This window comes from Scyliorhinus torazame, chromosome 7 (assembly GCF_047496885.1).
Source record: "Scyliorhinus torazame isolate Kashiwa2021f chromosome 7, sScyTor2.1, whole genome shotgun sequence".
In the NCBI taxonomy this organism is placed as follows: domain Eukaryota; kingdom Metazoa; phylum Chordata; class Chondrichthyes; order Carcharhiniformes; family Scyliorhinidae; genus Scyliorhinus; species Scyliorhinus torazame.
This window is the reverse complement of record NC_092713.1, coordinates 208639677-208663797: the sequence shown is the minus strand read 5'-3', so window position 1 is coordinate 208663797 and position 24121 is coordinate 208639677. Positions and strand designations below refer to the sequence as shown.

Sequence of the window (24121 nt, the reverse complement as noted above, 5' to 3'; positions counted from 1 at the left end):
ACAAGAGGAGGGAAGCCATTGTCTGATACACTACACCACTTTGTCCCCCACAGTTACTTGATTTTGTTGATTTTTTTTAAAAACACTGTATTTTAAATAAATAGTGAAAGGCCCTTATGACAAAGTTATCTGGAGCCTAGCAGGTTTTACTGGGGAGCCACGTTGGCTGGGCTGGAAGCAGCTTCAGTGAAGGAATTCATTCAGGGAGTAAACATCATGGGTGTCTAAAATGGACAATTGTGATCAACAGTGTGACCGCAGAAAAAGCAAGCATGCTCAGTCCCCCTTTCTAACTGAGAAAAGTCAGCATCACATGGTTCATAAGGGCAGGAGAGGAAAAAGGAAGACGCAAGTCCCAAGTGACTGATTTAGCCCTTCATTAAGTTCCTTCATGAATTCAGCTCACACGCTGACTAGAAGACACCTCACCTGAATTTTCAGATTCATTTTCCACATTGTTTGAGGTGTGGCAGCAGTGTGCAGGTAGTCTGACATTCAGTTTAGGATTCTCCTCACGGACACTGCTGTCCAAATGGATAGTGCTGGATTTGGCTTCCTTGGTGTTTGTGGTCCATTGTGAACTTTCAGTGCACACCCATTTCGCCAAATCTTGTAGCCGGATAATTATCCTTTTAGAGACTGCAATGACCTCATCCTATCACAGGAAAAAATAAAACACACTCAAGATTTAGTAAGCTTCAACCGGCTACTTATTAAAAAGACTTGCACAATTTCTGAAACATTATAAACACTTCACATGTAAGTTAATTACACCTGATGTACAAAATATTATGTTAACAAAATCACATAAATGAAAAGAAGATGAATGGTAGTAGGTTCTGGTTAGAATGGTACTGACTGAGGGAATATGTTGGCCAGAAATCTGGAAAAGCCAGAGAGGACCCAGATCCAGCATCTCAGTCGAAAGCTGAAACCTTCAACAATGAAGGACGCTTTCAATACTGTACTGGAAATGCCAAATAGATTAGGAGCTCAAATTTCCAACCTTCTGGTTCAGATGTTAACAGTTGTAATAAATCAGAACAGATTTCAATAACTTTTTTTTATTATTCAACAAATGTTTCATGAAGAAGTCTTATTTAACTAAACATCATAAATGCAGATCACTCATCCATACACACCAAATTGGAAATTTCGTCTATGAAAAACCACTTGTTCTGAACAGTTGAACAGCAGCCTAGGGAAGAGAGAGATGTACTGGGCAGATTTTCTTTGCTTCTGACCACTATCCAGAGAATCCTGTCACACAAGCATTTCTATGTTAACAACTGTGCAAATGAGTAAGTACAGTATGCTTGTTCACATTCAATATCCAAATGTGCACAACTAAAACGGCTACTTGGGTGAGGCAGTCGAGGATTTGGGATGACCATACATGTTGGCATATAAGCCAACCTTTGAATCTTCATTACTGAGCTTGCTGCACACGTTGCATGAGGAACCAACCTTGCTGGAAAGAGACCTTTCTTTTAAATTTGTTCAGAGGAGGTGGGTGTCATTGACTGGGCCAGCATTTATTGGCCATCCCTAATTGCAATTTAGAGGACATTTTAGAGTCATCACATCGCTGTGGATCTGGAGTCACATGTTGGCCAGAACAGATAAAGGTGGCAGATTTCTTTCCCTAAAGGATTTTAGTGAACCAATGGATTTTTACTACAATAGACAATGGTTTCATGGTCATCATGAGACTTTAAATTCCAGATTTTTATTGAATTCAAATTTCACCACCTGCCGGGGTGGGTTTCGAGCCAGGGTCCACAGAGCATTACCCTGGGCCTCTGGTTTATTAGTCTAATGACATACATAGAAACATACATAGAAAATAAAGGAGGAGGCCATTTGGCCCTTCGAGCCTGCTCCGCCATTCATTAGATCATGGCTGATCATCAAGTTCAATACCCTGATCCTGCCTTCTCCATGTCCCTTGATCCCTTTAGCCCCAAGAGTTACAACATTTTGGCCTCAACTACTTTGTGGTCGTGAATTCCACAGATTCACCACTCTCTGGGTGAAGAAATTTCTCCTCATCTCAGTCCTAAAGGCTTACCTCTTATTCTCAAACTATAATTTCTAGTTCTGGACTCCCCTACCAGCGGGCATTTTCTTCCTGAATCTACACTGTCTAATCCTGTTAGAATTTTATAAGTTTCTATGAGATTCCCTCTCACCCTCCTAAACGCCAATGAATATAATCCTAACCGACTTGTTCTCTCCTCATATGACAGTCCTGCCATCCCAGGAATCAGCCTGGTAAAACTTTGTTGCACTCCCTCCGTAGCAAGAACATCCTTCCTCAGATAAGGAGACCAAAACTGCACATAATACTCCAGGTGTGGCCTCACCAATGCCCTATACAATTGCAGTAAAACATCTCTATTCCAATACTCAAATCCTCTTGCTATGAAAGCCAACATACCATTTGCCTTCTTTACTGCCTGCTGTACCTGCACACTTACTTTCAACGACTGATGCACAAGAGCAGCAAGGTGACCCTGAGTATCCATCTCTCTCAATTTACACCCATTCAAATAATAATCTGCCTTCCTGTTTTTTCCACCAAAATGGATAAGCTCACATCTATCCACATTATACTGCATCTGCCATGCATATGCCCACTCACACAGCCTGTCCAACTCATGCTGAAGCATCTCTGCATTCTCCTCACCTCTGCATCCTCCTCACAGCTGACCCTCCCACCCAACTTTGTATCGTCTGCAAATTTGAAGATAATACATTTAGCTCCCTCGTCCAAATCGTTAATATATAATGTGAACAGTTGGGGTCCTGGCACAGATCCCTGTGGTACCCACTTAGTCACTGCCTGCCAGTCAGGAAAATACCCATTTATCCAATTCTTAGCTTCCCGTCTGCTAGCCAGCTTTCTATCTATCTCAAGACACTACCTACAATCTCATGCACTTTAACTTTACATAATAATCTGCTATGTGAGACAATACCACTATGCCACCACCTTCCCAAAGAGATACTCTTGTGTGTTTATTGATCTACACAAGACACATGCGAAGGTCAGTTTGGTGCTAATTTTTAAACAAAACATCATTGGCAGTGGCCCGGCCTGGCAGGATATCTTGGATCAGGAAAGCCGGCAGAATGACCATTTTCCTTTCCATCGTTTTATCATTTCTACACTCTAAACAGAAGCATTTATTTAAATGATTGTCTTTTTCTATTTTAACAACTTGGACACCGGGGTCATTCCAAATATTTTTGTTTTTTTAACCTAACACCTCATATACCAGGGCTACCCTAGTTTCAACCATCTTCATGATTTTTGAGCTACAAACATAGACTGACTGAGAGGCAACGGTCTGCTAGTTCATAAAACCTACCCCACACAACAGCTAAACCTTTGTACATCACAATATACAGATCTTGCATCACACCCTGTTCCAAACTGCTTCCTTTCCTGTCGTTTTCTTCCTCTGTTAATGCTGAGCAGGTATCTTTGCTGTCTTGTCTGGGGTCGGCTTAGCAGGAGCTATCTCCCATCTGCTTTTAGAATCTTCACAGTAAAGAGAGTATCTTCAGTTGCTTTTGGACAGTGCTCTGTCTTTTCAGAGCACATAGGCACAGAAGAGGCACAGGGAGATAAAAGAGCGCAGTGAAGAGCGAGAGTGAGAGCAGAGATGGACAAATGAAACAGCGGTGCCGTGGAGAAAAAAAAGAGTGCAAGAAAAAGCGAGACTGAGAGCGGAGAAAGGAGAATAAATGAGCATGAGAAAGAGCAAGATTAAGATCGGAGCCAGGAGGTTAAAAGAGCACAAGAAAGAGTGAGACTGGAGTGGATCCAGGATAAAAGAGCACCAAAAAGACTGAAATCTAGAATGAAGCCATGAGGATAAACGAGAGCGAGACTGGGAATAGAGCCAGGAGGATAAAAGAAAGCAAGGAGCGAGATTGGGAACAGAGGCAGGACGATAAAAGAGTGAGATAGATGCTGGTGCCACTGTTGGCTTCCAGTTGACTTCCAGATTTGGAGAAAATCAAGTGCATAGTGGTTAACACTGCTCCCTCACAGGGCAGCATGGTGATGCGGGGAGGAGCACTGCTGCCTCAAGGCGCCAAGGTCTCAGGTTCAATCCCGGCTCTGGGTCACTGTCTGTGTGGAGTTTGCACATTCTCTCCGTGTTTGAGTGGGTTTCACCCCCACAGCCCAAAGATGTGCAGGCTAGGTGGATTGACCACGCTAAATTGCCCCTTAATTGGAAAAAATGAATTGGGTACTCTGAATTTATTTTTAAAAACACTGCTACCTCACAGCGGCAGGGACCTGGGATTGATTCCTGCCTCGGGTGACTGTGTGGAGTTTGCACGATCTCCCCACGTATGCATGGGTTTCCCCCGGGTCCTCCGGTTTCCTCCCATAGTCCAAATATGTGCAGTTAGGTGGATTGGCTATGCTAAATTGCCCCTTATGTCTAAAGGTGTGCGGGTTAGATGGGGTTACAGGGATAGAGGTGGAGATTGGGCCTACATAGAATGTTCTTTTGGAGGGTCGGTGCAGACTCGATTGGCTGAATGGCATTCTTGTGCACTGTAAGGATTTAAAAGAAGTGTAAAACAATACAGAACAAGGCAAGTCATTGATTGGTGGGGAGTGTTCTGCTCCTTTATCTTGAAATGCTGCTATAATCTTTGGGATCTAAGATTTTCTTCATAATAAGGTTTTTGTAATAGCAGTGGTAAAGGTTACTGGGAGCAGTGGGGTTTATTCATTAAGATAGATATAAACAATAAAACCGAGTTAATACCTAAAGCACATATCTGTGAAATTAAGAAACATATAACTTTTAGTTTAGGTGGTACTTAGCTTTAATAAGCACAGTAAATTGTAATATACATAGGGAGTAATCTAAGTTAATTAAGAAAGTAATTAAACTAAACAACTAGGCAACAATGGCAGGACAGGTGTTATGTTGCAAGTGTGGAATGTGAGCGCTTCTGGACACCAAGGAGATCCAGGACAAATATGTCTGCAGCAAGTCCCCGCTGGGTCACTGTCTGTGCGGAGTCTGCACGTTCTCCCCGTGGCTGCGTGGGTTTCCTCCAGGTGCTCCGGTTTCCTCCCACAGTCCAAAGATGTGCAGGTTAGGTGGATTGGCCATGATAAATTGCCCTTAGTATCCAAAAGGTTAGGAGAGGTTATTGGGTTACGGGGATAGGGTGGAAGTGAGAGCTTAAGTGGGTCAGTGCAGACTCGATGGGCCGAATGGCCTCCTTCTACACTGTCTGTATGTTCTATGTAAGTGTCAGCCGCTAAAGGATTTCGGAATCAGGATTATTGACCAGGAAACTGAACTGCAGACACTGCGCAAAGACTGGTGTGGGAGAAGTGGGTTCCAGTTTGTGAATCACTTACATCAGTAATGGCACAGTACGAAGTCTTACAACACCAGGTTAAAGTCCAACAGGTTTGTTTCGATGTCACTAGCTTTCGGAGCGCTGCTCCTTCCTCAGGTGAATGAAGAGGTCTGTGATCATTCTGGATCACAACGTCTTCACCTTCGACAACAAGTTCTTCATCCAGACGCACGGAACAGCCATGGGGACCAAATTCGCACCCCAATACGCCAACATCTTCATGCACAAGTTTGAACAGGACCTACTCACCGCACAGGACCTTCAACCGATGTTATACACCAGATACATCGATGACATTGTTTTCCTTTGGACCCACGGCGAAGAATCACTGAAACGACTACACGATGACATTAATAAGTTCCATCCAACCATCAGACTCACCATGGACTACTCTCCAAAATCAGTTGCATTCTTGGACACACTCGTCTCCATCAAGGACGGTCACCTCAGCACTTCGCTTTACCGCAAACCTACGGATAACCTCATGATGCTCCACTTCTCCAGCTTCCACCCTAAACACATTAAAGAAGCCATCCCCTATGGACAAGCGCTCCGTATACACAGGATCTGCTCAGACGAGGAGGAGCGTAACAGACATCTACAGACGTTGAAAGATGCCCTCGTACGAACGGGATATGGCACTCGACTCATCGATCGACAGTTCCAACGCGCCACAGCGAAAAACCGGACCGACCTCCTCAGAAGACAAACATGGGACACAACCGACAGAATACCCTTCGTCGTCCAGTACTTCCCCGGAGCGGAGAAACTACGTCATCTTCTTCACAGCCTTCAACACGTCATTGATGACGATGAACATCTTGCCAAGGTCATCCCCACACCCCCACTACTTGCCTTCAAACAACCGCGCAACCTCAAACGAACCATTGTTTGCAGCAAACTACCCAGTCTTCAGAACAGTGACCACGACACCACACAACCCTGTCATGGCAATCTCTGCAAGACGTGCCAGATCATCGACATGGATACCACTATTACACGTGAGAACACCACCCACCAGGTACGCGGTACATACTCGTGCGACTCGGCCAACGTTGTCTACCTCATACGCTGCAGGAAAGGATGTCCCGAAGCGTGGTACATTGGCGAGACCATGCAGACGAAGCGACAACGAATGAACGGACATCGCGCAACAATCACCAGGCAGGAATGTTCCCTTCCAGTCGGGGAACACTTCAGCAGTCAAGGGCATTCAGCCTCTGATCTCCGGGTAAGCGTTCTCCAAGGCGGCCTTCAGGACCCGCGACAACGCGGAATCGCCGAGCAGAAACTTATAGCCAAGTTCCGCACACATGAGTGCGGCCTCAACCAGGACCTGGGATTCATGTCGCATTACATTCATCCCCCACCATCTGGCCTGCGAAATCCTACCAACTGTCCTGGCTTGGTACAATTCACGCCTCTTTAACCTGGGGTTACCCCATCTCTGGATCTGTAAAGATTTAATCACCTGCTAATGCTCGCATTCCAAGCATTGTTTGGCATCTTTGAATTTGTCTATATATGTGTTTCTGGAACAGACCTCTTCATTCACCTGAGGAAGGAGCAGCGCTCCGAAAGCTAGTGACATCGAAACAAACCTGTTGGACTTCAACCTGGTGTTGTAAGACTTCGTACTGTGCTCACCCCAGTCCAACGCCGGCATCTCCACATCATCAGTAATGGCGAATTAGGTGCCAACCGTTGGGGCGGTCTACACCTGAACCATGCTGAGACAAGTTTTCTCTCGAACCGCATAACCATGGAACAGAAAAGGGTTTTAAACTAAACAAGCGGGGTAAGGGTTCTATATTGAGGAAGTATAGCAAATCAAGCGGTAGAGTCAAGGCAGGGAATATAGTAGTAATATGGGAAATGAGGATTGCAGAGTAGCAGGAAGGGATAGAGAGCTGAAACACAAGAATATACCAACAATCGAGACTAGATGTCACAAAGATAAGAAAAACACAAAACTTAAGGCTCTGAATCTGAATTTGTTGGATATCCAAGATGGTGCCGGAGCATGGCGATTCTCTGCGGATCTCTCCCACAGATCCTCTTCCTACATCTCTTTTAACGTACTAACCTTTTAAAATTTTATTGTGTCACTAACACTATCTCTAACCTTTCACCCGATGCCTGTGTCCATATATTTACATTGTGTAATTATGTATGTCCTATGTTTTTCATGTTTGGAACAATTTGTCTGGACTGTACGCAGAACAGTATTTTTCACTGTACACCATTACACGTGACAATAAATCAAATCAAACAATCAATCATCGCATTCTTAACAAAGTATGTGAATTGATAGCGCACATTGAAGTAAATAAATATGACCTAAATAGCCATTTAGGAGACATAGCTGCAGGATGACAAAGATCAGGTCCTGAATGTTGAGGGTTATATGATATTAAAGAAGAATAGGAAGCTAGGTAAAGGTAGATGGGTTGCATTAAGGATGGTATTGGTGCAATAGTTACAGATGATCTTGGTACAGGAAATCAGGATGTAGAATCAATTTGGGTAGAGATGAAGAATAGTCGGGGTGAAGAAGTCACTGACGGAAGTGGTCAACAGGCCACTTCAAATGTGTGATTTGAATCTGAACATAAACTGGAAAAATTAGATTGCCAGTAGTAGCCTGGATGATGCTTTAGAGGTCGTTTCTTAAAAAGCAGCACGTTCTGGAACTAACCAGAGAGCAGGTTACAGACTTGGCATTGTGTAATATGACAGGATTAATTAATTATCTCAAAGTAAAGGCACCTCTCGGTAGCAATAACAGTACTATTGAATTTTACATCCAGTTTGAAACGGAAAAAAGAGTGGGTGTAGGATGAAATTTTAAACTTAAATAAAAGCAACTTTGTGGCATGAAAGCTGAGTGAGTTCAAATGAACTGGGATACTCGGCTAAATCAATTGAGAAGCAATGGCAGACTTTTAAGGGATGTTTCAAAATATTCAGAAAGTATATCCATACTATAAAGAAAATTTTAAAGGGCAGACCCTACAACCGTGGTTAACGAAAGAGTTAAGGAAAGTATCAGACTTAAAGAAAAAACAGATAACTAAAAAAAGATGAGCAGCAGGTCAGGTGCGTGATCAGAATATAAAGAACGACTTCCGGTTGCGGCCATGCCTGAATAGGTCGCACGTTCGGCAGCTCCCGCCAGGAACGGACTTTAGGGCTCTCTAGAGGGGCCCCAACGGCACTTGTTCGATGGCTTCCAGTGTGGGAAAGTGACAGCAAGGTCCCCCCGACAGTATATGGATTGGACCAGGAGTAGAGCGGTGAAAAAAGGGATCTTGGAGCAGCGAAAAGTGAGGGGAGAAAAAGCAAGATGGCGGCGGGTGGAGACGAAGCAGCATGGGCGCAGTGGCAGCAGGAGTTTCTTAAACGCTGCTTTGAGGAGCTGAAGACAGAAATGCTGGCGCCAATGAAGGCGGCGATTGAGAAGCTAGTGGCGACCCAGAGGGCCCAGGGGGCGGCGATCCGGGAGGTGCGGCAGAAAGCCTCGGAGAACGAGGATGAGATCTTGGGCCTGGCGGTGAAGGTGGAGGCACAGAGGCGCTGCATAAGAGGTGGGCGGAAAGATTTGAGGACCTGGAGAATAGGTCGAGGAGGAAGAATCTTCGGATTCTGGGTCTCCCTGAAGGAGTTGAGGGGCCCGATACCGGGGCATATGTGAGCACGATGCTCAATTCGCTGATGGGCGCGGGAGCTTTCCCGAGGCCCCTGGAGCTAGATGGGGCTCATCGGGTCCTGGCAAGGAAACCCAAGGCCAACGAGCCGTCAAGGGCTGTAGTGGTGAGGTTTCACCGCTTTATGGATAGAGAGTGTGTCCTGAGATGGGCCAAGAAAGAGCGGAGCAGCAGGTGGGAGAACACGGAGATCCGAATCTACCAGGACTGGAGTGCAGAGGTGGCCAAGAGAGCTGGCTTTAATCGGGCCAAGGCGGTGCTCCATCAGAAGGGGGTGATGTTCGGTATGCTGCACCCACTGCGATTGTGGGTCACATTCCAAGGTCGGCACCACTATTTTGAAACGCCTGAGGAGGCTTGGAGCTTTATACACTGAAAAGTTGGACTCAAATTGAGGGTCTGTGGTTGTGGGGGGGATGTCTGCTGTATATATGGTTTTAACTACGTGTAGGGAATGTTCCCTTGGTTGGGTGCTGGGTGGGAATGGGTGGAGGGATTTGATGGGGAGACTGTGGGAGAGTGTGGGCGCCGGTGTTGGAGGGAGGGGAGGCCCGGGGATGGGGGAATTCAGATAAGGCCGCAAAAGGAGCTACGCCTGAGGGGGCGTGGCCGGCTCAGGAAAGCGCGGGCTTTTTCCCGTGCCAGGGAAGGACGGCGGTGGGGGTCGGAGGAGCGCACACTGACTGCTAGGGAGGAGGGGGAGGGGGATTCCCACACTGGGGGGGTCGATGGGAAGGCGGGAGAGGCCGGGGTCAGCAGGAGTCAGCTGACTTACGGGAGTGTTATGGGGGGAGCAAAAGAGCTCGATATGGATCTGGCGGGGGGGGGGGGAATAGCGTTGCTGCTGCATTGGCCAATGGGGAACTGGAAATAGGAGAGGTGGTCGGGGCGGGGGTCCGCTGTCTGGGGGACTGGAGGGTGTGGGAGGCGCGGGCACGTGACTGGCCTAGAAAAGAAGATGACTAGTCGGCCGGGGGGGGGTAAGAACCCCCCAATCCGGTTGATAACTTGGAATGTGAGGGGCCTGAATGGGCCGGTTAAGAGGGCCCGAGTGTTCGCGCACTTAAAGGGACTGAAGGCAGACGTGGTCATGCTTCAGGAGACACATTTGAAGGTGGCAGATCAGGTCAGGTTGAGAAAGAGATGGGTAGGACAGGTATTCCTGAGCGGTAGGTTGCAGGGGGTGTGGGTGGTACTGGTAAATGTATACGCCCCAAACTGGGATGATGCCGGATTTATGAAGCGCATGCTGGGCCGGATTCCGGACCTGGAGGCAGGAAGCTTGATAATGGGGGGGGATTTCAACACGGTGCTGGATCCAGCATTAGATCGCTCCAGATCCAAGACAGGGAAGAGGCCGGCTGCGGCCAAGGTGCTTAGGGGGTTTATGGACCAGATGGGGGGAGTGGATCCATGGAGGTTTGCTAGGCCCCTGGCCAGGGAATTCTCATTCTTTTCCCATGTACATAAAGCCTACTCCCGGATAGATTTTTTTTGTTTTGAGTAGGGCGCTAATCCCGAAAGTGGAAGGAACGGAGTATTCGGCCATAGCCATCTCAGACCACGTCCCGCACTGGGTGGAGCTGGAGTTAGGAGAGGAGAGGGACCAGCACCCGCTGTGGCGTCTTGATGTGGGATTACTGGCGGATGAGGTGGTGGTGTGCAGGAGGGTGCGGGGGTGCATTGAGAGATACTTGGAGGCCAATGACAATGGAGAGGTGCAGGTGGGAGTAGTCTGGGAGGTGTTGAAGGCGGTGGTCAGGGGAGAGTTAATCTCCATTAGGGCCCACAGGGAGAAGAGAGAGGGCAGGGAGAGGGAGAGGTTGGTGGGGGAGATCTTAAGGGTGGACAGGAGATATGCAGAGGCCCACGAGGAGGGACTACTTAGGGAGCGGCGAAGCCTCCAGACGGAGTTTGACCTGTTGACCACAGGGAAAGCAGAGGCACAGTGGAGGAAACCACAGGGAGCGATGTACGAGTATGGGGAGAAGGCGAGCCGGATGCTGACACACCAGCTCTGTAAGAGGGTGGCAGCGAGGGTGATAGGTGGAGTTAAGGATAGCAGAGGGAATACGGTGCGGAGTGCGGTGAGAGTAAATGAGGTATTTAAGGACTTCTATGAGGAGCTGTACAGATCTGAGCCCCCAGCGGGGGAAGAGGGGATGCAACGATTTTTGGATCAACTGACGTTCCCGAGGGTGGAGGAGCAGGAGGTGGCTGGTTTAGGGGCGCCAATTGGGTTGGAGGAGCTGGTTAAAGGATTGGGGAACATGCAGGCGGGGAAGGGCCCGGGGCCAGATGGGTTCCCAGGCGAGTTTTATAGGAAATATGTGGATCTGCTAGGCCCGTTGTTAGTGAGAACTTTCAATGAGGCAAGGGAGAGGGGGACCCTGCCCCCAACAATGTCCGGGGCGCTGATCTCGCTGATTCTGAAGCGGGAGAAGGACCTGCTGCAATGTGCGTCGTATAGACCGATCTCGCTCCTCAATGTGGATGCTAAGTTGCTGGCAAAAGTGCTGGCTACGAGAATTGAGGACTGTGTCCCTGGGGTGATTCATGAGGACCAGACGGGATTTGTAAAGGGCAGGCAGCTAAACACTAATGTGCGGAGGCTCCTCAACGTGATTATGATGCCATCGGTGGAGGGAGAGGCGGAGGTAGTGGCAGCTATGGATGGGGAGAAGGCCTTCGACCGGGTGGAGTGGGAGTATCTTTGGGAAGTGTTGCGGAGGTTTGGGTTCGGGGAGAGGTTTAGCAGTTGGGTCCAGGGAAGGGGGATAGACGACCTACCATTGAAGAGGGCGGAAAGGAACTTTCGGTACTTGGGGATCCAGGTGGCTGGGAGCTGGGGGGCCCTGCACAAGCTCAATTTGACGCGGTTGGTGGAGCAGATGGAGGAGGATTTCAAAAGATGGGATGTGCTGCCACTCTCGCTAGCGGGCAGGGTGGTCGGTTAAAATGATGGTTCACCCGAGGTTTCTCTTTGTGTTCCAGTGCCTTCCCATTGTGATTACCAAGGCCTTTTTTAAATGGGTAGGTAGGAGCATCATGGGTTTCGTGTGGGCAAATAAGACCCCCGAGGGTAAAGAGGGTGTTTCTGGAGCGTAGCAGGGACAGGGAGGGCTGGCGCTGCCGAATCTGTACGGCTACTATTGGGCAGCCAACGTGGCGATGATCCGTAAGTGGGTAATAGAGGGAGAGGGGGCGGCATGGAAGAGGTTGGAGATGGCGCCCTGCAGGGGCACGAGCCCGAGTGCGCTGGTGACGGCACCGCTGCCACTCTCGCCGACAAGGTACACCACGAGCCCGGTGGTGGCGGCAACGTTGAAGATCTGGGGGCAGTGGAGACGGCATAGGGGCGAAATGGAAGCCTCGGTTTGGTCTCCGATTCGGGAGAACCATCGGTTCGTCCCGGGAAGGATGGATGGGGGGTTTTGGAGCTGGCATCGGGCAGGGATCAGAAGAATGGGGGACCTGTTTATGGATGGGACGTTTGCGAGCCTAGGGGCGCTGGAGGAGAAGTTTGGGTTACCCCCGGGAAATGCGTTCAGGTATATGCAAGTGAGGGCGTTTGTGAGGCGGCAGGTGAGGGAATTCCCATTGCTCCCGGCACAGAGGGTTCAGGACAGGGTGATTTCGGGTGTATGGGCCGGAGAAGGCAAGGTTTCGGCGAGTGGGCAGAAATCTGGCAGATAAAGTATAATGTGGGAGATGGAGTATAATGTGGGAAAATGCGAAGTTGCTCACTTTGGAAGAAAATGGAGCATGGGAGCAGAATTTCCAAATGCAGAGGGATCTAGATGTTCTCGTGCATGAATCACAAAAAGTTTGTATGCAGGGACAGCAAGTAAATAGGGAGACAAATGGAATGCTACCCAATATCACAAGAGGAATCAACACACAAAAGTAAGGATATTATACTTCAGTTATACAGGATTAGTAAGACCACATCTCAAATACTGTGTGTCGTTTTGGTCTCCTTATTTAAAGAAGGTAGTTTTGTTCTCCTTATTTAAGGAAGGATGTAAATGCATTGGAAGCGGTTCAGAGGAGGTTTCCAATATTTTTTTTTAAATTTAGAGTACCCAATTCTCTTCTTCCAATTAAGAGGCAATTTAGCTTGGCCAATTCAGCCACCCTACACAACTTTTTGGGTTGTTGAGGTGAGACCCACGCAGACACAAGGAGAATGTGCAAACTCCACACGGACAGTGACCTGGGGCCAGGATTGAATCCGGTCCTTGATGCCGTGAGGCAGGAGTGCTAACCACTGCACCAACATGCTGCCTGGAGGTTTATTTTATTGATACCCAAAACGAGTGGGTTGTCGTAAGAGGAAAGGTTGGATAGACTGGGCTTGTTTCCACTGGAGTTTAGAAGATTGAGGGGTGTCTTGATTGTCGTATACAGGATCCTGAATGGTCTTGACAAGGTGGATGTGGTAGGTCGCCACACTACCAGAAGGATGTGGAGGCTTTAGAGAGGGTGCAGAAGAGATTTACCAGAATGTTGCCTGGTATGGAGGGCATTAGCTATGAGGAGCGGTTGAATAAACTTGGTTTGTTCTCACTGGAACGAAGGAGGTTGAGGGGAGACCTGATAGAGGTCTACAAAATTATGAGGGGCATAGACAGAGTGGATAGTCAGAGGCTTTTCCCCAGGGTAGAGGGGTCAATTACTAGGGGGCATAGGTTTAAGGTGAGAGGGGCAAGGTTTAGAGTAGATGTACAAGGCAAGTTTTTTACGCAGAGGGTAGTGGGTGCCTGGAACTCGCTGCCGGAGGAGGTGGTGGAAGCAGGGACGATAATGACATTTAAGGGGCATCTTGACAAATACATGAATAGGATGGGAATAGAGGGATACGGACCCAGGAAGTGTAGAAGATTGTAGTTTAGTCGGGCAGCATGGTCGGCACGGGCTTGGAGGGCCGAAGGGCCTGTTCCTGTGCTGTACATTTCTTTGTTCTTTGTTTGTTTGTTTCCTCCGGTGGGAGAGTCAACAACTATAGGGCACAGTTTTGAAATTAGGGGATCATCCTTTTAGGACAGAGAGGAGGAGAATTTTGTTTCTCTTTAGAGGCGGTATGGTGGCACAGTGGTTAGCACTGCTGCCTAATATCGCCAGGGACCCCGGTTCAATTCCGGGTTTGCACTTTCTCCCAGTGTCTGTGTGAGTTTCCTCCAGGTGTTCTGGCTTCCTCCCACAGTCCAAACATGTGCAAGTTAGGTGGATTGGCCATGCTAAATTGCCCCTTAATGTCCAAAAAGGTTAGGTGCGGTCACTGGGTTACGGGGATAGGGTGGAGGCATGGGCTTATTAGAGTGCTCTTTCCAAGGGCTGGTACAGACTGGATGGGCCGAATGGCCTCCTTCTACACTGTAAATTCAATGACTGTACGACTTTGCAACTCTGCCTCAGAAGGCAACGGAGGCAGGGTCAATGAATATTTTTAAGGTGGAGTTAAATTGATTCCTTTGCATAACATGAATGGGGGGTGGATGGGAATATGGAATTTGAAACACAATTAAATCAGCCATGATCTATTGAATGGCGAAGCAGACTCAAGCGGCCGAATGGCCTACATCTGCTCCTATTTTGTATGTTTGTAATTCCTCATTAGGTGGCTATTTGTTTTTACGAATTAGATTCATAAGATTCCAAGCAAAATCCTGAAGAAAAAGACTTGAACATTCTATGAATATACCTTTTCCAGAATAGAACAAAACTATTCTCCAACCAGTAGTTTCCGACAAACTCCTTTGGATCTCCACCAATGTTTCCTCCAAGCCATTGTATTTATTCTATGACAATAGATAGTAATAATCTCTGCTGATTGTATCTCCTGATCTTGTTCCAGGAACAGGGCAGGGTCATGCCACAGAATGTAAGTCCTCATTTACTGGCCTTGGATTGTCTCCTGGTGTTGGGGTCTGAGAAGCTTGTTTTCTTTTCTTTCAAGCTGCATCTTTTATTCTTTAAACACATATCTCAGTTTCCTTACTGTACCACCATGCTCAGTTAGCACTCTACTACATAGATAATGCTCCCCGCCCCCCCTTCCCGCCATACTCAGACCATCAGAATTCCGCCACTTGATTTACCAGCAACTCCCTATCCTTGATCTATGCCAGGAAATAATAATACTGTGATCACAATAGCTTAATTGACCACAAACACCCCCTCCCTCAGCAAACAATCCAAAGCCTTGGTTGTTCTCCCCTCTTCCAGAAACGAGAAAATAAGATTCTGTTCCTAATCTTCAGGTCAGTTCTCAAAAGGAAAAAAAATGATTCTGAAATAATCCTGATTAGTTTGCTGGAGATTGGCTGAGTGAGCAAGCATTTGGAACCACTTCTCTTGCATCAGAGCTGCTGAATCTAATGGGCATCGTCATCATCAGCCTGGCTGTTGTTACCTTTTGAAGGCCCCGCCTTCTCAACCTTGCCTCTCGTCTGAGGTGTGGTGATCCTGAGGTTAAACCACCACCAGTCAGCTCTTCCTCTCAAAGGGGAAAGCAGCCTATGGTCACCTGGGACTATGGTGATTTTACCGTACCGTTACCGGTTACCTTTTAAACTACTTAACTCACAGTTCACAATGCATTTTAATAAAACACAATCTTTCCTGTTTTCCAATTATTATTCCCCTTTGAACAGGATACAGCTTTATAACATTTCTGCATGTTTTGTGACCACTGAGCGTTTACATTTTCTTCAATAGTTAAGAATGTGTTGTTTCACATATCTATTTTTTGGTACATAATGGGCAAAATGAAAACAATTGTCTTGGTCCAGAATTTCCGAGGGCTTCAGCAGGGGACTGTCAGAATTGCGTGTCATTACTCCTCAGAACCTGACCACAATTTCAGGATTTAGCACAAGCACAGCTTAAATGTGGAAATCTTGAAGCTGCTGTCTCTCACTCACTGCTTCACCACAGGCTGTGCTGTTGACATCCTGCCCACCCTCCTGGAGCCAGCAATCTCAATAAATCTGCCACAAACTTCACCTTTCCTGCTCTCAAATCATTGTAAAAAAATTCCACGAAAAAGATAAACCTTGCTCAATGAGGAGCAATTGGGTTATTTACAGTAATCTGAGTAATAGCCACAGGTCCAGCCCTGATAAAATAATTTGATATTGTGTAATGTTAAAAAATCTAGTAATTAATCATAGCGGAGAAATGTATAATAATTACTTTTTTTTTTTAAACAGTTTGTTCATGATATTTCAGCTTCTACCTTCACCCATGTGTACCCTTTAAAATTAATAAAACCTGATTTGCTATTAGCGCTTTCCATTTCCTGGCTGGTTGCCTGTGAGAATTCTTTAATGCAGTTGGCTGGACAGCTTGATGACACCACCGCAACTCAATGCTGGGAATCCTATTAAACAATGTTCCAATCCACAGAGATCGCTATAACACCTCAGTGCAATGTTCTTGAAAGGTCAGCAGCAGGTGTCCTTGTTTCACCGCTGACCACAGAGACTCAGCCATTATGCAGAGCCTTTCATCCAAACTTACGCTCAATCACATCTCACCATTAAAAAATCCACCCAATTACAGAAAAAAAGAGCTGTTTTCTGTATTTAACAGAGTCATGTAGCAAATACCACATTCTCCAACTCACTGAACAAACCAAGAGATCCAACAGTAACAGATACATAGAAATACTTACATATTCCTTTAATAGTTAGTAAACACAGATTTATACTTTAGTCTTATAAGAAAGATTTTAAATGCCTCGTCTATCTTTTCCTCTATTTGTACCTTAGACTGCTTATCTATCATTCACATCAATGCCTTGTCCTTATTTCTACTGTCTTCTTGCAAGCAATCAGTGTGGTCTAGTTATGCAGATGTCAATATTACTTTTCTTCATTCACCATTTTTAAAATTTCTGTTTCTTCAGATTCCTAACTTTTTTGTACTTTGAAATTGAGACACCAACCGTCTGAATTTCAGTTTGTGATTTCACTTATCATAGAATTTACAGTGCAGGAGGCCATTCGGCCTATCGAGTCTGCACCGTACAATTTACCCCAAGTGCAGGGTTACATAGTATTGTGCACTCTGATCCATCACTGCTCGCCTCCTAGTATGCAGACAAGCAATCTGCAGGCAGTAACACTCCCCACTAACTGTAAAGCTGAGCCATCTCAAGGAATTGAGCCATGTTATGAAGGGGAGCTTGCACAAAGGCCAAGTGATTCATGACAGGAAGGCAGAACCATTGCTGGGTCACATTCACAAGTCTCTCAATGGCAGACTTTAAAGAACAGTATTTCCAGACGCCTAGTTCACTCCAGCTTTGGCAAGAGTGGGATTGATAAGACCCAAAAGGAAGGGAAAAGAATGAAGGTAATGAAATTAAACCATACAGGCAAATAGCATACACAGTTGAAATGAAACACATCAATCCAGCTTCAGCAGTGGCTCAGTTAATTTGCATCCCTAACATTATCAGGATCAGTAATCATTTTAATTCCGTTTTCCCCAACGGTGCCACGAGTGATCATTGTTCAAAATATAGCCACCCAAAGGACGAAAACAAATAGTCCTTTCAAGCCCTAATGTCTTTCGAAAACCTGACTGCTTAAAAGACAGCAGACAGGAAGAGTTCCTCTTATAAATCCATCAAGCTTTCAAAACCAGTACTTCCAAAACAAAATCAATTCTCAAAAGCCTTCTCTAGTTTGAAGCTTTATGAAGTGCCTGCCACAACCCTGGATTCACAGGGATATTTTTTATTTAAATCTATTATAAATAGTTCTATTAATTTGCAAGTAACTCTATATGGAACAAAAGAATTGCATTATTAAGCTCAGCTCCTCACACAAGTAAGCTTTTACTCAATATCTTTAGAAATGTTCCCACTGGGCAACTGCTGTCAGATCAGCGGATTATGGCTATTGTTAATAGCTCCCACTGCCATGGAAACACACTGGTCTTAACATTAAAACTGGGACAAGCATGCAATGCAATTCTGTGCATGAGATAGCCCTGATCTGTTAGTGAGATTTGGTATACTCCACAAAGCTCTCTTTTCTGACCTGCAAGTGGTAGATTCTTTACAGCACCTTTTCCCATCACACCACCTGCCACCTTCCTGCATACAGGGCATCATATTTAGCCTTGGCTGAGTTAATTCAACTAAAAGTAATAGAACATACAGTGCAGAAGGAGGCCATTCGGCCCATCGAGTCTGTACCAACCCACTTAAGCCCTCACTTCCACCCGATCCCCATAATCCCTCCTAACCTTTTTTGGACACGAAGTGTAATTTAGCATGGCCAATTCACCTAACCTGCACGTCTTTAGACTGTGGGAGGAAACCGGAGCACGCGGAGGAAACTCACGCAGAACGGGGAGAACGTGCAGACTCCGCACAGACAGTGTGGGACAGTTAATATCCAATAAGGTCTGTAGACAGTTCCACCCCTACCCCACTGGTGATTGGCATTTTGACAGCATCAACATTTAGAATCTAATAGTTCCAGACTGCATCTCCAGGAGACCGAATGATTTAACAAAAACAGAAGGAGGAAATATGGAGTAAATTATTTACGCTTCTCCATAATTTCCTGGGACTTTTTATGCTGCTTCTTCGTTACTCCTGCTGTAAAACAGGTGCAGCTTGCAATGCTTGATTAACCAGTGCCCACTGATGGCAATGCAAGCAATCGACTCACACAGGTGGCCATTAGTGCTCCCTGGGAACAGCCAGCTGCATTTGTAAATCAGTAGCGGTTTTCACTCCCTCACGTTCAGGTTGCCTGTGTCCACCGAAAAAGAATTGTGCAGGCGCGTGCTTGCTTCCCAGGCAGCTCTCCTGATACATGCATCTTGAGGAACCTCCAGCTGCCACATCTATTTACCGTTTCTACCAAAGTGCAGGGCTGAATGACAAGGGCAAACTCCTCAGAACATGTCTCATAGCACCAATGCATCATCCTCAAAGTCCTACAGAGGAGTATTACAATGCAGCACACTGCTCAACAGGGCAATCATTGAGCACACCACAGGATCGCTCAAAGGTGCTGCTGATGCCCGGTGGTGCTCTACAATACACTCCACAGAGGATGTCCAGGGTTATTGTGGTCTGCTGTTCCATGCGCAAAGTGGCACTGCAAAGGGGAGGAGAATTGCCAATCGAGAACTTGGAGAGCTGCTAACCTCCTCAGATGAGGGTGACAAGGAGGAATATGAGGAGGAGGATAGAGATCCAGTGGCAACTTTCCCAAATGCTGGGCAATCATTCATCTTCAATCATTTTGACCATGAGCGATGTACCTACCTGACCATTATTTCTTCGCCTGCAAACCTTTGCCTGCTCGGATTATGCACCCATCTCTGTGAGCCTCCATCTGGAGCTACCTCATTACAAATGTCCTCTACCCCCTAGACGATCAATGCGAGTGGACCATTTTCGCAGAGGAGAAAAAGAGGTGGCTGCCCCTCGGGGTACCTGCACAATTTGCCCCACAGTTGTGCAGTCACGTCACAGATGCCATTTTGAGGTGTAAGGACATTTGTGGCACCAAAAAAAACAGGTGCTAACTAGCTCAATTTCTCACCCTGCAAATTACCATAGTCCTGCCTTCCTCCATTAAAATAGTCGATGGCTATCGCTATTTTCCTGCAATTACAAGCTTTTTTTCCACTTCGGACATAAAAACTGTAACCTTGGAGGTCTGGCAGTGGTGAATTTAAGGACTTTCAGTTCAAGAAGCCTATTTGAGTAAAATCAAATTATTTAGTCTCCCAGGTTTTGAACATGCAGAGGACACAAACTGAACGACTGACCCAAATTAGCATGTAATGAATATTACTGGAAATTACCCAAGTAATCCGGCAGTTTATCTCAATCAATAGAAAGCTGTCAACATGTGAAGTATCTGATCCCCTTTCTGAGGTGTATTCATGTCTCCTGACTCAGTGAATGCAAGCAAAGCCCTGATCACAGGCAGTCATACTTATTACTAACAGCCATTTAAAACCCTATCCTGAAAGAGATCAGAGCCTTTTGTTACATGACCTGGCATACAGATGGAGTTGGCAGAACTTAAACATCTGCATCTATGTTCAGTTGTTTCATTATACTTTTAAATAACGATGCATAATTTTCACCCTGGTGTGCATCCAATTCCAAGAAAACAACAATTGCAATTATCCAAACAAAAATGAATATAAGCAACAAATTTGAATTCATTATCCCTTTAAAAGTTTATCCTAAGAATGAAATATAAGCAGAGTACTTAATTTCTGTAGTTGAAGATGTGAGGCTGGAACATAATTAGCAGTAATTACTAGCCTTCTCGTTGTAGGGGCCTTTTGATGGAGGGCGTGTTGCAAGACTGCAGTGAGTCAAAAATAAGGCTGGTCAACTTCCCTTTAGATTCTTGGATAAAAAAGGGAATTAAGGGATATGGGGTTAGTATGACAAAGTGCAGCTGACGTTGAACCATCAGGATTTATTGAACCATAGAGGAAGGTGGAGGGGCAAAACAACCTAGTCATGCTCTTATTTCTTATGTTAACATTTATTCCGTTATCAATCAATCATAGTGCTGAAATTCATCCCTAAATTAACATTTAACTGCAAAACTTTGCACTGTTTTTAAAAAAAATGAAAAATTCCTTTTACTGAAGTGTCAAAAAACCCAGTTGGTTTCTGAATCAATATCAGATGAGATTGCATTTTAATAACAGACAGTAATAATGCAAGGTTGTTTCTCTCCTTTTCAACAACAACTTGCATTCATATAGCACCTCTGACATCGCAAAATATTGCAAGGTGCCTTACAGGAGTGTAATCAGACCAAAACGAATTAGTCACACTGGCCTGCTGACACAATATTTGAAAACCAGCTTGATAACTAATTCGCTACTTCAATCTCATCCAATGTGTTTCAGAAACTGATGCTTTTGTAACATCACCAGAGTCGCTGGAAAATGTGATTTAAAAAGGAATTTGCCTTTGTGCTGAAATGGTTCAAAACAAAGCAACGACTGAAGAACCAAATATTACTTTGACAGGTGCCCTGCACATTTTCACAACAGAAAGAAATGACTTTCTGCTGTAAATTTGCTCACAAAAAGCTCCCCAGGATCTTCAGAGGAAGACGAATCCCCTGAAACAGTTCAACTGACCCCGCATTAGACATTGCACCCTCATAAACTTAATAGTTTATTAAATTATTCAATTCCTTTCCTTGGTTTCCTCCCTTCCTTCTCTGCAGGAAATAATTACAGGGATCTGACTTCATTCAATGACACAGCCACTAGAAACCCACAAGTGAAGTCAGATCAATTTTCCCTTTGACTCTTGCCCTCCTCGACATTGTTGCTCTCCTTCTTTGGCGTCAAGGATCTCTTGCTTCCACTCTGATGGGGTAGGTTCTGCGGGTGGTTCAATAGACCAATCCTGAAGCCATAGACTCTGTCACAGGTGGGGCACAAAGTAATCAATGAGGTGTGTGAGTGGGACACTGGATTCTGCGTGCTCTTTCCGTTGTTACGCTTGGCCTCCATGTGCTCCACTCAATGATGCTCGAGGTGACTGGCACCTTCGCAAATGCTTCTTCTCCAGTTTGTGCATTCTTGGGGAAGCGATTCCCATGTGTCAGTGGGGACGTTGTATTTATTTAGGGAGGCTTTTACAGTGCTTTCTGCAGCCCTAGTGATCGCTCATCATTGTGGAGCTCTCTACAGGAGGCCTGTGTCATCCTGGTCAAGCTTAGATGCTCACAGAATATTTCATAGAATTCCTACAGTGCAGAAGGATGTCATTCGGCCCATCAAGTCTGCACCGATCCTCTGGAAGAGCACCCCACCTAGGTCCAATCCCCCGCCCTATCCCCGTAACCCCACCTAATCTTTGGACACCAAGGGGCAATTTGGCATGGCCAATCCACCTAACCTGCATGTCTTTGGATGGTGGGAGGAAACCGGAGCACCCGGGGGAAACCCACGCAGACACAGGGAGAACGTGCAAACTCCACACAGACTCCACCTCCGACAGAGGTCGCAATCAAACCCTGGTGCTGTGAGGTTGCTGACTACTGTGCCACCATGCCGTCCTTTATTTCTGTATGAAGAATCTCATCTAGAGATTTCACTTTATACCCACTAAGTGACCCCGAGTTGCCAATCGTTCGAAGATCCCTTTTCACACATCAAAACTCAAGTCTTCAGTCCAAGAAATGACAAAAGGATCCCACCCTGTCAGCATCTGGAGTCAACAATGACAAAACACCCTTGAAACTCCAAGTGAACACTGCTGCACAAATAACATTTTGGAAAATCTTCTCTAAAGATATCACATTCTTGTAGCTACTATGCATGAGAAAGGCAGTGCAGTTTAGGTGCCAGGCAGCCCAGGCAAAAAGAACATTGTACCCCCTTACAACAAAAGCGCTCCCGTCGGTCTTCGGGGCAGAAGGGATTTGGAAAGCAGAAATGATCACAATAGTTAGGAAATTAAAAATAGGTTCCTTGATTTTACTTATTGAGTACACAATTTTGCTATGCAGGTAACAAAAGAGGTTACAACCAGGAAAATTTTCACATTCTTCATGTTCAGTATTATAGTCCAGATGAAACACTCAACGGCAGTATTATTTTCATGTTTCAAAACTGGTCTTTTCTAGACACTTATTTTCAAGAAACACTTTCCCTTTTGTTCTCCAGATTGGGATCCATTGTTTGGCTTGCAAAGCATTAAATAATTGTTAAGATTTTTATTCTTCCATCTTCCTTCTCGTCCCTCAATTAAAATTTTCCCGGACTAGCTGTGGCCCTGAACATGTCTGTACCACAGCTCTTAGCAAACGAACAGGAAACAGCAATTTTAGGAATGAAAAGTATGTAAAACAGTATACATTCATGAGACTTGGCCGGGTATTCTATGCAATGTGTGGGAGGATACTACAATGAATTCTATATCTATAAATATTTCTGTATACAAAGTAGGGCCGGACTAAACCTCAGCCTTTAACCTATATCCGTAATATAAAGTAACACGCCACTTCCACTGTGATATTTATGCTTTCAAATCAAACGCCAGCAAATTGGAATGTTCCACGCAAAACTTTCTGAAATTCAGAAGCCTGTGAGAAATTGCACAACATGCAGCTCATAATGTTAGCTCACAGTCAATTTTCTGGCAAATGAAGATTACACTTTAAAGTGCTGTCACTGTTGTGCCAACAAGGACATACATGACATACAATGGTCCGGATTCTGCAGTCAGTGGTTAAACAGAGGTATACGCCACGCCATTGACTGCCAGTAAAACTATGATCCAACATTGGTGGTAGTCTGCAATTGGCTCACCCAACTGGGAGGAGGGAGGAGGAGGAGGGGAGTATGTATGTTATAGTAAATAAATGTTATTACTTTGTATCCTTAAAACTCGTGCGGGGGGGGGGGGGAGAAAGGAGGGGAGTATATATGTTATAGTAAATAAATGTTATTACTTTGTATCCTTAAAACTCGTGCTGGATTCTTCGTGGCCCTTACAAAAATCTGCAAGGCACTGCCTGAAGGGTGATGAAACCAGAATCAATAAAACTTGAAAAGGAAACATTTACAGGGCCATGACGAAACAGCAAAGACGTGGACTAATTAGGTAGCTCAAAGACCGGTCAAATGGCTACCTTCTGTGCTGTAAGGTTCTATGATTGGCAAATACTATAATTCTGTGAATAGTATAGTTGTTTTGGGTAAATTCTGTTCTCGTTAAACTGAGGTGTCAACAACGGGGAACAAAAACTTTCCATTATGAACACCAAGTGTAAGCAATAAGCAGTCTCTGGTCATCTCTGGTTAGGTACAAACAAAGATCACCCATTCTGCGCCAGTAACGTCCTATTGTACAACTGCAAGATTTTTTTGCAATTCCCACAGATTCTTGCAATGGTCTCTGAGTGAGATTGTCAATATAATGTCAACTTAGGGCTGTGAAGAACTGAACTGGCCAGCCATCACATGGAACCTGCCGACAC

General features: G+C 45.6%; 1 protein-coding gene across 1 annotated transcript in view; it reads right to left on the bottom strand.

The window, feature by feature from the left end:
• The window catches only part of LOC140426815 (uncharacterized), a 171251-nt gene that overhangs the window by 130004 nt on the left and 17126 nt on the right, over positions 1-24121 (bottom strand). Inside the window, exon 3 of the mRNA XM_072512024.1 lies at positions 430-655. Within this exon, the coding sequence (XP_072368125.1) occupies positions 430-655 (226 nt within the window). The remainder of the gene's footprint in view (positions 1-429; positions 656-24121) is intronic.